This window comes from Poecilia mexicana, unplaced genomic scaffold (assembly GCF_051168715.1).
Source record: "Poecilia mexicana isolate PSO_F unplaced genomic scaffold, ASM5116871v1 scaffold_21, whole genome shotgun sequence".
Lineage (NCBI taxonomy): Eukaryota > Metazoa > Chordata > Actinopteri > Cyprinodontiformes > Poeciliidae > Poecilia > Poecilia mexicana.
In genome coordinates this window covers 24084649-24099859 of record NW_028263390.1, presented here as the reverse complement: position 1 = coordinate 24099859, position 15211 = coordinate 24084649, and the positions used below count along the sequence as shown (strand labels likewise).

General features: G+C 40.3%; 1 protein-coding gene across 1 annotated transcript in view; it reads left to right on the top strand.

Annotated features, from left to right (window-relative positions):
- The window catches only part of epha7 (eph receptor A7), a 168202-nt gene that overhangs the window by 143562 nt on the left and 9429 nt on the right, over positions 1-15211 (top strand). Inside the window, exon 14 of the mRNA XM_088001716.1 lies at positions 5924-6073. Coding sequence (XP_087857842.1) covers positions 5924-6073 — 150 coding nt within the window. The remainder of the gene's footprint in view (positions 1-5923; positions 6074-15211) is intronic.

The window sequence follows — 15211 nt, the reverse complement described above, 5'->3', positions numbered from 1 at the left end:
TGCGATTATAACTTATTGCTTTTTAGGCTGGCCAATTAAACTACTCCTTTCTCCCATATTTCACTAAATCTAACACAGAAGCTGTTAGGGGTGCTGATATTTTTAGCAACAAAAGGGGCCCCTAAATCAGATTCTGCTCAAGGCCTCATACAGCCTTGGACCAGCCCTGCATGATGAGTTAAAGATTTAACTGCACTATGCAGAGATGCGCAACAAACAGGAGATTTAATTCAATGCTGCTAATGTGGCTTTAGTAGCTCTTTCATTTCGTGTCTGTTGAGTTTTTAATAAGTGTCACAGAAACTTGGTCGAGTTTATGGGACGAGTTTAAGTAGACGACGCATTTGATATGGTTTGATGCATCGTGTAACCGGAAAAATAATACTAATAATAATAATAACATAATATAAAATCAGCGTGATGCGTGACTCCGAGGAGAGCGTTAAAGCTCCTCACCGGGCTGAACCTGCATGATCAGGTTAGCGCTGCTCGTTATCCACAAACGCTCCGGCCAACCGGGACCACAGACATAAACTATACAGGGAAGACAGACACAGAGCCACACGCTGGGCAGCGGGTTGAGATGGAAACGTCGCATATAATTGTTCGTTCACAGAGATAAATCATTCACCGCTCCACAACGCGCCTCTGAATTCGCTACAAGTTATTCCTGCAGTTCACATTGAGCTGCGCAACCAGAGCTAACGCGGCAGGTTTTAAACTCTTCCCTAGAGTTCTCCAAAGGATCATAATTCCTCACAGTAGGTTTATGTAAATATCCATACAGGTCAGCCTGAGTCCAGTTTGTGTGAAAGGAGGCGCGCGCGATCCGCGCTGAGGTAAAGCGCAGAGGCGCCAGCTGTGTGATTGGTCCGCGCTGTCGGGTTTAAATGCATAAACTATAAACCTATCTATTATAAACCTATCCTTTGGGAATTAATCTGCTGTGCTAGTGAAATGCTAAGAGCAAAAGAGACCCTTGCAGCCCGGCTTTAAAAAAATAAAACAAAAAAACAATTTTTTTTTTTTTAATTTTCCTAGAAGCGTAAACAAGCAACGCTTAGCCTGGCAGCAGGGCTAGTAAAGTATGACGGGTCGCCAGGCTTATAATACACTCGGGGAAACCCTGGGGCATAAGATGGGCTTCACGTGTAAGTTTTGGCCAATCATGATCCCCCAAAATTAAGGAAATCTGCGCCCAGAAATCAACTGGTCGATAAATCAGTAGGCCAATAAATGTATCTTATTATATATGTATATAATGTAAACAGCACTGCCAGAGATGCATTAAGTTTATAAAAGGTGTGTGAATAACCTAATGATCGAACTGCTGATTGCAGCCAGTCCACATTGTTAGCAGAAATAGAGGGCCCCAAAACCTAATTTCGCTTAGGGGCCCATGGAGGCTTGGGCAGGCCCTGGGCGTAGCAGAGATTAGATCTTTGACATTGAACCAAATTCATATCTAAGCAACATTTGAATCTGCCCCCACATACTCGGGCGTACTGTGCGCATTCCATGAACCGCGCGTACTGTCCGCGGTCGGTTGGGCCTTTATACTCGAGCGTACTGATTACCTAAAATTCTCTTGTGACAAATTCCTTTATTTCACACAATCCTAATGAGAACTAGCAAGTTTGATGAACTATTTGGGCGCCTAGCTCTGTTTCTTCTGGGAAGCCTTAACTCACCTCTCAGTGCGGGACAGAGAATGGCAGTCACATGTCAGTTCATCCGGCAAAGACAGTGAACCGCTGCCCAGAGCAATCGAAAATGAGCACATAGTCGATCATCTTATCCTTGCGGTTGTTCGAGAAAAAAAAAGTCAGACTGAACTTATCGGACCACCTCTCTGCTCCGCTGCTGATAAAGAAGTCTGGGATGATGTCTTGTTTGTTGTTCTTATAATTCTGCATAATTCACCATGTCAATATTTGCGTGACTATATAAAGCCTGTTGCTGTTAAGCATTTTCGCTTACGTGTCTGTCACGTCCCCGTGGCAACTTTATGTTGACTTTTATCATGTTGATGTCAACTTTAAAACAATATGAACTCATATAACGCTTATTCTCAACCTTATCAGCCCGGTGTCACATGAAAACCAGTTCGATGTTGTTTGTTGTTGCGCAACACCTCCCCCCCTTCTCTCTCTACTTCCTCTTCTGAGAGGAGGGAGATGTTGCTCCCAGCTCTCCGTCTAACGGGTGAATTGAGTTTCCTAAATCTGCCGAGATTTACCCTACCCAGAACTGAAGTAAACTCTGTTTAAGCTGGGTGCGAGAAAGACTAGCCTGGTTTCTAACGACCTCCATCCAGATGTCCCACCCTTTTTCACCCTGTGAACTAGCCAGATAGAGCAGCCCAGAATCAGCTAGTTTCACAGAGCACACCTGTTAACGGTCGCTCTTTCTCTTATTACAACTTGCACTTGTTATTGAACCAGGTTGGTTTTAGTGACTCGGGCGAGTCCCAAGGGTGTTGTTTTAGTTTTGGCTAAAAGCAACCTATAAAACATTTTCCACCTTCTCCTCCCAGAATCAAACTTCATAGCTATTTTACAACCATCAAAGAACTTTAAGGTGACTCATTAACTGAATGTCCACAACATCTTTTAGATTTTCTTGATGCTAATTATTTTATTAGTAAGGCAATTTTGCAAGGGTCAGTACAGCTTAATCAGTAGCAGAAATAATCAAATAAGTAAAATCAATAATCTAGCCTATCTTTCCCTAATGCTGACACTGTGAACTAAAAAAGAGAAACTTGGAGAGAGACGGACGGAGTTTGGCATTTTGAACCCCAGAACTGGCCTGATGATGGAAAAGGTGTTGCAGCAGCAGGAGGCTCCCAGTACAGGAAGAGTACTGAGTCAGAGCGGCAGATCTCGGGCCTCAGGGTGACTTCCTCACACTCGTAGCGGCCCTCTCCTTCTTGACTTGCAGCTCTGTAGCTCCTTTCTCCTCGTCTCATGATCTTTCTGGTCCTTCGAGGTGTAGACGAGCTGGTCTCATGGAAGGAACACACCAGTTCTTCCTCTTTGCCTTTGTTCTTTGCCTTTGTCTTTATCTTCATCTTTGCCTTGGTCTTTTTCTTTGGGGTCTCGAACCCAGCTGATGAGAGAAGTGCAATTTGAAGCCACATGTTGCGGGGCTAACGGGTTGGTCCCCATGTGCAGAACAGTCTTCGTCTCTGTGGCTCCGGCTCTTCTTCAGCTTCAGAGTTCTTTGTCCATCTCGATCTTGGCTCGAAGCTGCCTGAAGGATCCAACCAAAGACTCCTCTCTTGCACTCACCTTATAAAGGGTTTATCCACCCTTTTGGTGCATTTGCATTGGTTAGCTTTGTTGCTGTGCCTGTCTCATTGGGTGACTGCTTGGACCGATAATCTCATATCCATCACCATCTTTGGACATTATCACCTGATGTCTGTACTAATGTCCCAAGTTGCTCAACAGTCCTCTTGTGTCTAACCTTCTCTTAGGAAAGTTGAAGTTTAGCAATAAGGCGTTGGACACCTCCGCTCTCCCATCAGTTCCTCTTTCCACCTGACCTTTCACCTACCATCCACCTCTAACACAACATCAGTGACCTTTAGTTACAGTTACACATTTTACACCATTTCCAGTTCAATGTCAAAATCACATTTATAACCTTTTAGTTTCTCTGATTTAGCATTCATTTATAATTTTATAATAATCATTACTTATTAGTTACTCTTATAATCATAATGTGAGTTATTACAGACATTTCTGAAAAGAAACCAAGAATAATTCATTATTCTAATTATTTGACACCATGTTACAGTTACTTGTTTCACCTTTAAGTACTTCCATAAGTATAAGAGTAAGTATTCTTATAATCAAACCAACATCAACCAATATTAATTATTGGCTTAATTATAAGTTATCATTATTAATTCAAGTATTTTACTCTGGGTTTTATCCAATTATTCAAAATGTCTAGATTTTATTCTTTAAACCTTTAATGCTCAAAATGAGTAATCTGAACTATTTTTAATCACTGCAGGCTGGAAACTTCCTCTTTCTTCAGGAAACCTGCTCTTCCTGTTCCATGACTCTCTTTCTGTCTGACTATGATTTTTTATGATTAAATAGAAAAAAGTAGAATTAAAGCAGGACACAATAACAACACACTCAACCAGATTAATTTTATTACCGTCTGACTCTACTGTTGGGTCTTGATGTCACCTGTGTAATCAGTTTTAACGATAACTTTATTTATTGTTATTATTAAACTAAAATCTCCAGCATGGGGAAGTGGGCTGAGCTCGACTTTTCTCGACAATGTGAACACTGTTTCCACCGGGTAGTTTAATGTGCGACACTGATTACACGCGTATGCAGTCTTAAAAATCTGTTCTTGCATGGACATGTCCGCCGGACGCCCGCTTTGAATTTGCGCGGAGTCCATGCGGACCTCTGCGTAGACCTCCGCGAACTGAAGTGCGCCCGAGTATGTTGGGGCCTTTAGTTTGACTTCTATGGGTCTCAGCAGGTTGTTTACTGAGAAAAAGACTTTTGTTATTCATTGCTACTTACTAGTTATTTTTGTTGGTGCAGCTTAAACACACACAAAAAAAAATTAAACCAGATTTTACGTTACATTTTACTGCAACTTTGCTGACCCCCCCCAAAATTGCTATTAAAATATTTTCCTGTTTATGGTCCGCCCCCAATAATGAGATGGGATTTATGCTCCTTGCCTGGTTGTTCTCTAATCTTCTGTTGGTCTTCATGTCTCAGATTAATTAAATTACACACAGATGGACTTTATTTATTAGTTGGGTGATAACAGCTATGTGCTAATGTGCGCTAATATGTTTATTTATTTATTTATATATCAATCATGACTGATCAATTATCCTAAAAGTAAAACTTTGACTTCAGTTTTTTTTACTGCAGGATAAAAAACTTCACCTTTTCCTGAGAATGAAAGAAATTGTAGAACTGCCAGTAAAAAATTATAACACACTGCTGTAAATACTCATGACTTCCTGTACTGAAGGTAAAATCCCTTCAGAATTTGTCAGAAATGACAATGTTTTCTGTCATTGCTTTACTAAGCAATGACAGAAAACAAATTCATGAAGATAATCTATCTATAAGTATAATCTATCTATAAGTATAATCTATTATACTTAATAGAGCAAAATAAAATGTGAATTACCTATGTCTGCTTGTTCAACCTTTTTTCTAGGCTTTCCGTTATTTTTCAATGTGACCTCAGCCCTCTGATGTTACTAAAGACCCGACTTGCTGTTAAATAGTTGTTTTATTTGTGAGCAAATTCAGTAAAACAAAGCATTTTCTGATTAAATGGTGAGAAGAATATTAATAATTCACAACATTTCTGGAGATAAGATGGTACATTTAAAGGTCTTGGTTGATAAATGTTATTTTCCTGGAGAAAGACAAACATCTTTCTGGTCCTTTTTTTATGAATATGAATGAGACCTTGAGCTGTAATGAGTGATGTTTATGTGTAATAGAGTTAACATCTAACATAAGAGGAAAAAATTATGCAATAATTATGCAATGATTGAAGCATTACTAATACAGCTGGATTTTTAAGTAGCTAGTTATGTTATATAACTGGTCAAACATTGTGGGAAATGTGTTGTTAAGGCTTTTAATGACTAAACAGCAACATTAACCTGGGGGGTTTTCCACAATATATGCATAAAATATTCATCTTTGTAGCTTTTACAATCCATGAAGCCTTTTTAAGGAATATATGCTTGTACCTTTCTCTGACTTAAGGTTTGACTCAAGGTTAAGGTACAGATTTGTTCTGGCTCAATGTATAATTGAAACTCTTTCTTTAATTGATGCTTTAGGGGAAACTGTAGGATATCGTGAGTTTAATTTCTACCTCAGCTGATTGCATGTGTTTTACCGAACAGGGAGGTAAGATTCCCATCCGGTGGACAGCACCAGAAGCCATCCAGTATCGTAAATTTACCTCTGCGAGCGACGTGTGGAGTTACGGCATCGTCATGTGGGAGGTCATGTCCTATGGGGAGCGGCCCTACTGGGACATGTCCAATCAAGATGTGAGTAACTACAGCCAGTAAACAGCTAACATGATACAGCACATATTCTGTTTATGGATCACCTCATAACAAAAGGGCATAAGAATTTTAAAACTCTCAAAGTGTTGTTAGGTTTTATTTTAGACGTGGAGACCCTTGTTTTGAACTATAAATAAGATGTCAGTAGCTCATTTTATCTTTTACATCTTTTACAGAGGAAAAAAGGTTCTAAATGAAAATTTTGACCAAATGGAGACTGATTTTAATTACAGAACTGAATGAACTTCCAGGTTTTTATGTTTTTTTAGATTTCAAAATGTAAATTTTAGCCTAAGCATTAGATCCTTGATTATATATTTTGTTTTATTGTGATCAGACATAAAAGGAACACCTGATTACTTTAAACCAAAAGGTGAAACACCAGAATTCTTTCCAGTTCTTTCACATTGTGTGGATAGCAACGTAAGCCGGGCCTTGTCCACAGGAAGTCCAGTAAAACTGCCTGAACTGGTTGAAAGGTTAGATGAGAGCACATAGAGCCAACAAAGACAAAAACAGAAAAACAAAAGTCTGATGAATAAGAGTTTCTTCCCCCAGGGAAAGAAGTTCTGTTATATTGGGTTGCAGCTGTAGAATAACGTGAGGTTGGGTAGTAATACCGGGGCCCTGCCAGGCTCTCAGTTCATCCACCCACATAGACTCCAACCCTTTCTGGAAAACAATGACATTGCAAACATAAATGAATGAAACAAGTTCCTACACAGAGCTGCTTGGCTCATCCCTCCAGACAGAGCACACCATCCACATGATCACACAGTGGTGGCAGCATCATACTGTGGAAGTGCATTTCCAACAGGTGTCTTGGTGAAAATTGGACATCTTGGAGCGACATACAGGACAGCCCTGGAAGAGAATGTAAAAAAGACTCCTAAACAGTCTTCCAGCAAACACACAGATATCTCACTATTTCCCAAAGTCCTTTATTTGAGAATCTGCTTAAAGCGTGACGCTGACAGATCCTCTCCATCCACTCTGTCTGAGCTTGACTTATTTTGCAAAGGAAAATTGGCAAAAACTTCAGGCTCTAGATATGCAAAGCTGGTAGAGGCATACTTCAAAAGACCTGCAGCTGGTATTGCTGTATTGACTCGGAACAGCTGAATGCTAATGCGTGCCTCACTTTTCAGAGTTTAATCTGTGAACAGTTTTAAAACTTTTATAAATCATGTTCTCTTTTCCTTGCTCTTTAAAATTAGGCTCCAGTTTGTGTTTTCTTGTCAAATAAAATACAGAAGACAGAAAGTAAAATTAATCACAAACCAATGTTGATACAAGCATTCACTATAGGCCCAGCTCAGAAGTCTAAGATTGAAATGTGCCATCAATGGAAGAATCATAATGAAGTCCTCCCATTAACATGTGGGGAATCACTGAGAAAAATCCGGTTTGTTGAGCACTTTTAAAGCTGTCTAACAAGGCCCTCGTGGGAGCTGCTCGGCAGGGACGGTAACCTTGGGCTTAATTAGTTCAAGAAGTCTCAGTGTAATCACGCTCGCCTGAAGGGAAGCATCTATTAAAAGGAGAACATGAATTTGGCTGTGTTATTAATATAAATAACAGAGGTGGAAAACACTTGTCATGCAGCATGCTTTTGATTTAAATGTATGTGAAGGACTATAAATACTACCAGAATGAAGCAGCTACCATGAATGCTGTTTTATTTCATGGACAGAAAATTGAGGATGTGATTTTAGGAGTTCAATGTAGAAATGTGTGTATTATATATATATATATATATATATATATATATATATATATATATATATATATATATATATATATATATATATATATATATATATATATATATATACACATATATATATATGATATATAGAGATAGAATCGTGGCCCGAATGAACACCAGGCAACCCCGAAGCCAATTACAACGGTTGAGTTGTACCATCAGAAAGTCTCATTGAAGATGTCAATGCAGCATTGAGAAATATCCCTACCAACACCATAACAGAAACCAATGAGCTGAAATACAACTCAATACCCACCATGGAAAAGACGGCTAGAGGCTAAAATCAAGATAACATGGAGGGAAGTGAGCCAACTGTCAGCGCTCCAAAGGGGTGCAATGAAAAGATCAGTAAAGTGTACTCCCAATGGCAGGGTACTAACAACAGAGCAGACCCACCAAGGCTGGAGACTGAACAATACTGGAAAGGGATATGGGAAAGGGAGGCGTCCCACAACAGCAATGCACAGTGGCTAACCTCTCTAACAGAGGACCACAGCATCCTCCCTGAACAAACCAACTATTGGCCAATAACCTGTCTCTCTACAACGTGAAAGCTCATGTCAGGCATCATAGCGGCTAAGATAAGCGGGCACATGGATAAATACATGAGCACGGCACAGAAGGGCATCGGCATAAATAGCAGAGGAGCCAAACACCAATTCCTTGCAGACCACACAAGTCGCCCAAGACTGCAAAACCCGACACACCAACCTGTGCACGGCTTGGATTGATTACAAGAAAGCCTATGACTCAATGCCACACACCTGGATCATTAAATGCTTAGAGATGTACAACATCAATAGGACTCTAAGAGCCTTCATTGCAAACTCAATGGGGCTGTGGAAAACCACCCTTGAATCCAACTGCAAACCACTTGCACAAGTGTCCATCAAATGTGGCATATACCAAGGAGGTGCTCTGTCCCCACTGCTGTTCTGCATAGGCCTGAACCCCCTCAGCCAAATCATCAAGACTGGCTACGGATACCGACTCAAGAATGGGGCCACAATCAGTCACCTCCTCTACATGGATGACATCATGCTGTATGCCAAGAGCGAGCGAGACATCGACTCACTGATCCACACCACCAGGATCTACAGCACTGACATTGGGATGTCATTCAGACTAGAGAAGTGTGGCCGGATGGTTACAAAGAGAGGGAAGGTCGTCCGCACAGAAGGGGTCTCACTCCCAGAAGGAACAATAGCAGACATAGAGCACAGCTACAAGTACCTGGCAATACCACAAGCAAATGGCAACCTCGATGAGGTCACAAGGAAAGGAGCCACAGCCAAATACCTCCAACGAATAAGGCAGGTCCTGAGAAGCCAGCTCAATGGCAAGAACAAGATCCGTGCAATAAACAGCTATGCCTTACCAGTAATCAGATACCCTGCCGGAATAATTAGCTGGCCAATGGAAGAGATGAAGGCCATGGATGTTAGGACTCGGAAGCTACTAACCATGCATGGAGGGCATGGCTGGAAAAAGCTGGACTCAAGGACAGCACAGAGGCCCTCATCCTGGCTGCACAGGAACAGGCCCTAAACACCAGAGCAATAGAGGCTCAGATCTACCACACCAGACAAGACCCAAGGTGTAGGTTGTGCCAGGAGGCCCCTGAGACAGTCCAGCACATAACAGCAGGGTGCAAGATGCTGGCAGGGAAAGCGTACATGGAACGATATAACCAAGTAGCGGGCATAGTGTACAGGAACATCGGTGCAGAATATGGACTGGAAGCCCCGAGGTCAAAGTGGGGAACAGTGGTGGAGAATGACCGAGCTAAGATCCTGTGGGACTTCCAGATCCAGACAGACAAAATGGTAATGGAGAACCAACCGAACATTGTGGTGGTGGATAAACAACAGAGGAAAGCCGTTGTGGTGGATGTAGCAATACCAAGTGGTTACAAGATCAAGAAAAAGGAGCATGAGAAATTGGAGAAATACCAGGGCCTCAGAGAGGAACTGGAAAAGACCTGGAAGGTGAAGACCACAGTGGTGCCTGTCGGAGTCATGCATCAGCATGATGCGTGACTCCGAAGAGAGCGCGAAAGCTCCTTTCTGGCTGAACCTGCATGATCAGGTTAGCGCTGCTCGTTATCCACAAACGCTCTGCCCAACCAGGACCACAGACATAAACTTTACAGGGAAGACAGACACAGAGCCACACGCTGGGCAGCGTGTTGAGATGTAAACGCCGCATATAATTGTTCGTTCACAAAGATAAATCATTCTCACCGCTCCACAACGCGCCTCTGAATTCGCTACAAGTTATTCCTGCGGTTCACATTGAGCTGCGCAACCAGAGCTAACGCGGCGGGTTTTAAACTCTTACCGGCAAGCGCGCAAGGCAAAGCGCAGAGGCGCCAGCTGTGTGATTAGTACGCGTGCTGTCGGGTTTAAATGCATAAACTATAAACCTATCTATTACAAACCTATCCTTTAGGAATAAATCTGCTCTGCTAGATTGAGATCCTAAGAGCAAAAGAGACGCTTGCAGCCCGGCTTTAAAAAACAATGGATGGGGTATTTGATGGATTCACCAAATACTTCCCCAAAGTAATAACACACAAAATTATCACTGTGGGTTTAAAACAAGTTAAAAGAAAACCACAATTGAGTAAAAGAAAAGCCTTCACTTCCCTGCTTCCAGTACTGCGAGAAATCCAAATAAGTAAAAGGCTTAGGAGTGCATTCAGTACAGATGATAAAGTTGCCAGAACCGTCTCCCGTCTTTCTGCTGACCCGGTAAAACTCAATACTGAGGCTGCAGGGCTCCATGCAGGGATGTAAACAACACAACTTAATTTAAAAGACAAGTAATCATGATTTATTATTTTCTTTTTTATCATTCTTTTCCTACTGTAGAGCACATTTACTTCCTTCAGACCAAAACTTTCTTCTGCAGAAGTCACAAATTGCCATAATGATTGACTCACCCGCAGCTCTGTGAGTGCTGTTGCCTTCTTCCCTGCCAACTCCTGCCGAGAGAGTCCAACCGCTCCAGACCACTTGAAGCTGTTCCTCACTCTCGGACACTTGACACATTTTGATTGATGGTGGAGCGAGAGTGAGTCTGGCCTTTCCTGTACAGCTTCTAGTGTTTAGCACCCACAGCACCATAGCTGAGCATGATTAAGATTCTCCAGCGTTCCTCAGCAGGAGACTGCTGATTGAGCGTTCGGTTGTTAGAAATGCTAAACAAGACGGCTCTACTATTTGACAGGCATCAATGTCAGAATTTGTTTTTTTGTGCTTTGTCAAGATGTCAGCAAACATCCTGTGGGGATTCAGGAACAACATTGTTTGGATACTCCCTCTATGCTTTCTGCTCATTGACACCTTTTTCCTTCATTCTCCCTGAAAACGGTTCTGATGAGAATATCTGATGAATAGATGCACAAACATGTCAAAAGCCTCTGCCATACAACAGCTAGTGTCTGCTACATACACTGTCCTAACAGCATAAAATACATGTGTCTCTAAATAAGTTGGGATACATTTGCAAAAGGGTTATTCCAGTAATTGAATTCACAAAATTGAACTCTATTTTATAGATTTATATTTCAATAGATGATGTAAGAAATACATAGAGTTTGAGACAGATAGGACTGGTCAGAATAAATGTTTTCTGTCAGGTCAGGACTTAGACTTACCAAAATGAGAAGGTGCTGTGGTAGTGCAGGGGTTAAGCACAATCCACATACGGAGGCCTTAGCCCTCAACGTGGCTGTCACAGGTTCAATTCCCAGCCTGGTGACCCCTGCTGCATATCTTCCCCTTCTCTCATTACCCACAGGCCACTAAAGCCAATAAAACAAACAAAAAAAAAAAAAAAAAAACAGAATTACAAAAATTATTTCGATTTGATAAATGCCAAAATAATATTTTTTAAACTTTCCTCAAATTCAGAAGTTCATAAACATTTCTATAGCATGATATTTTCCTCAATAGTCATTGTTCAAACACTTCAAGTTTACTTCTATCAAATCACAGGCGTTATTCTGAAGGAACGTCTTTGTCTCCGAGTAAATTTATAAATTGTAATCTGGCATTGTATGTTACTTTTAGGCTTCCTCTCTGCGTGGCGCCTCAGTCGTTGGTACATGAAACAGTGTATGATAACACTCTTACCGTCCAGAATCTTTACCAGGTTTTTTGCTTTAGTTCTGGGATGGATTAGAATATTTCACACCAAACTATCTTCAGATCACAAAACCCATCTGTTTATTTGTGCGGTGGCAGAACACTCCAAGGTGTTCATATTTGCACTTGTTTTATCTATAATTGTTAAAACTTTCAATCCACTGGAAATTATGACCTGGTGAGGAAATTATGAGCATGGTGGTGAAAATCCACTATTAAATACTTCTGCAAGACAATCTCCATGTATGTTCAGTTTAAAAGTCATTCATGAATATTAAAATTGTGCTTTGTCTTTTGATTCATAAAAGTCATAGAGTCTCCTGGGCCACAACACAAACTATTTAAGAAACTACAAAAGACGGTACAAGGAGTTTGTAAAAATCTGAAGCTCTTAGTGAGTCAGTAAAGAGCAACAGGGATTTTTGTAACATGATACCACCTCCCCAAGAGTTGCTTTGGAGCCTTGTTGCTGTTTTCTGCTCAGTAAACTGTTTTCCAACTGTGCTCTGTCAGAGGAGACTTTGAGAATAAAAGCATGTACTCCATAACATTTTCAGGGTCAGATGCGGGAAAAGGAAAATTTCTGATGTTGGAAAAATGCCTGAGTAGAATATTTTTTATAAGCTGTCTTAATCATGAAATCAAAGTTTGTTTATCCATTATATGGTGTTGCTCATTTCCTTGACTGAATAATAATGAGGTACAGAAACTGCGAGGTGACAGTACAAGCATAATTAGATTAACAAAGGACAAATTTCCAAGTGCTTTATGAGGCTTGGAATATGTAATGAAATGCTCTTTGCTTCTTGCTTCAGGACGTTTTCTTTTCTTGATATGTCCCATTCCAAATGTTCTTAAATACTGTACACACAGAAAATGTATGTTTATTAAACATGATAGATTAACTCCATCATTCTGAGATAAGAAGCATCCATGTTTACACCCTGAAACAAGGCAGCAGTGTTTCAGGGTGTCTTAGATTAACCAAAAGCTTTGCCCACTACAGGAAGCCTTTTCTGCCTAATTTCCTGCTCCACCTGACAGTGTATCTTGGTACAGCGCCATCTTAAATGATGGGGACAGTCATGTGACCATATCACAGACTAACCCCTGATCATTTTTCCTGACCATGGTTCTGATAGTGGTTTGGCCAAGAGATAGTCGTCTGAGCCCCCAGAGTTTAATCCCCTGGTGTGTACATTTTCAGTGTCCTTGTTCAACATGCTGTTGCCTCCACTGCTGGACAGGCAACAACAAGATGGAAAAAACATTGTTTAATCTGAATATAGCTACAAAGTCATCAGACTAATTAATTAGCAAAATAAAGTTCATATTATACATAGATTCATTATAGTTTTATTTTGTAACCAGGTTGCTGTGTATTGCAGACTTCTGCCCAGGTCCCTCTCGAAAATGAGATCTAGATCTCATTTTCGAGAAATTAAATAAAATAAAGGGAAAAAAAGAATATATATATATATATATATATATATATATATATATATATATATATATATATATATATATATATATATATATATATAAAGGCCTGGAAGGTGAAGACCACAGTGGTGCCTGTGGTCATCGGGGCCCTCGGGGCAGTCACCCCCAAACTGGAGCAGTGGCTCAAACAGATCCCAGGAACAACATCAGACATCTCAGTCCAGAAATGTGCAGTTCTAGGCACAGCCAAGATACTGGAGGAGAACCTGAAGCTCCCAGACCTCTGGTAGAGAGAGAGAGAGAGAGAGAGAGAGAGAGAGAGACCACCCGCTGAGGGTGAGAAGGGAATTCTTTTTTTTTTCTTTTTTTTTATATATCCACTAGTATGGGTTGGTGGTGAGTCTTGCCTCATTTATCTTGTGCTGGTAATTGGAGCTGTATAAAAAAAAACAAAACCTAAATGCATCAAATTTAATTCAGCACTGAATCAGACTGTACCTTATTAAAATATTAAAGGGAATTACTTAACTGGGCTTTATTAATTTATATTGGAATATAATAGACAAAATGGCCTTCATTGATAAATAGACTAAATATGATTTGATTCTTTGTATAGGACCATTAATACTATTTACTATTATTACTGGTTACCACGATTTTAGAAACACTGCAACATTTGTGACATTTTCAGCTGCTGTGTTCATTGCACTGTCAAACGGACTAAAATCTTTAAGCCACCTGTTCCCCCCTTCACCTGTGATGGTGCTGCACCAAGAACCACTGAAATAAACGATGCAGAAACCTCTGAAGAAGACACTGAGCGCAACTTCCTTCTTCATGAAATGTAAACAAAAATGGAGTGGTGTAAGATTTTAGTGGTTGTAGAATTTTTCTTTAGTCTTTGGCTAAAAACCACGAATCATTTCTCCTGCTAGCATTGGACTCACATGTTTGTTTTGGCTGTGTTTACCCACAATGCCCTATGCTGTAGTCCTCTTCCTGTTTTTGGAGCGGTCTCTGTTTTACTTGGCATTTCACATGTATTCTAACCACACCAGACTTCATTTAAATTAAACTGAGAGCCAAGTTGTCTTTTTAACCTCATCAGAGGTCGATTGCACATTCACATCTTCCCAAATAAACCAGACTTTCTAGGAAAATGAACTAGAGTTCATGTAAAACAGGGCTGGTGTGACTGCACCTTATTTACACACAGAGAAATTCTAGTTTTCTAGTTAGCCTTCAGGCAATTGGTTAACCTAGTTTTATTTCTATGACCAATTTATACAAGGCATATCCAAATAATGGGGGTGAATATAAATTTGTACTTACAGTTTTTGGATTCTTAGTTCTAAAACATTTTGAAGACCTTGGGGCATTGTTCTGAGAATTCACAGATATGCCCTGCTTTGTGTTTGTTTTCACAGAAATTCTACCATGAATCTAATAAACTAGTGTTTATCTCCTGACATATTAATTATAGGCACTGCATTTGTTAAGCTATGATTAGAAGGGTCATGAGTTAAATTACAACTTATGTAGAGTATGGGTTGATGTAGGGTTGGTTTGATGCTAATCTTGTGTGTAAGGCAGATATCAAATAATCTGTTAAATGGGTTTGGATGATTTGTACAGTGATGTTAAAAATTCCACATCAGAATAATTCCCTGAGGTTTTCCTGACTTTTCATGTGAAAATCACATATATATATTTCAGGGTTAGTATAGACATGAAATGCTCACAGTCCTGTTTTGTTTG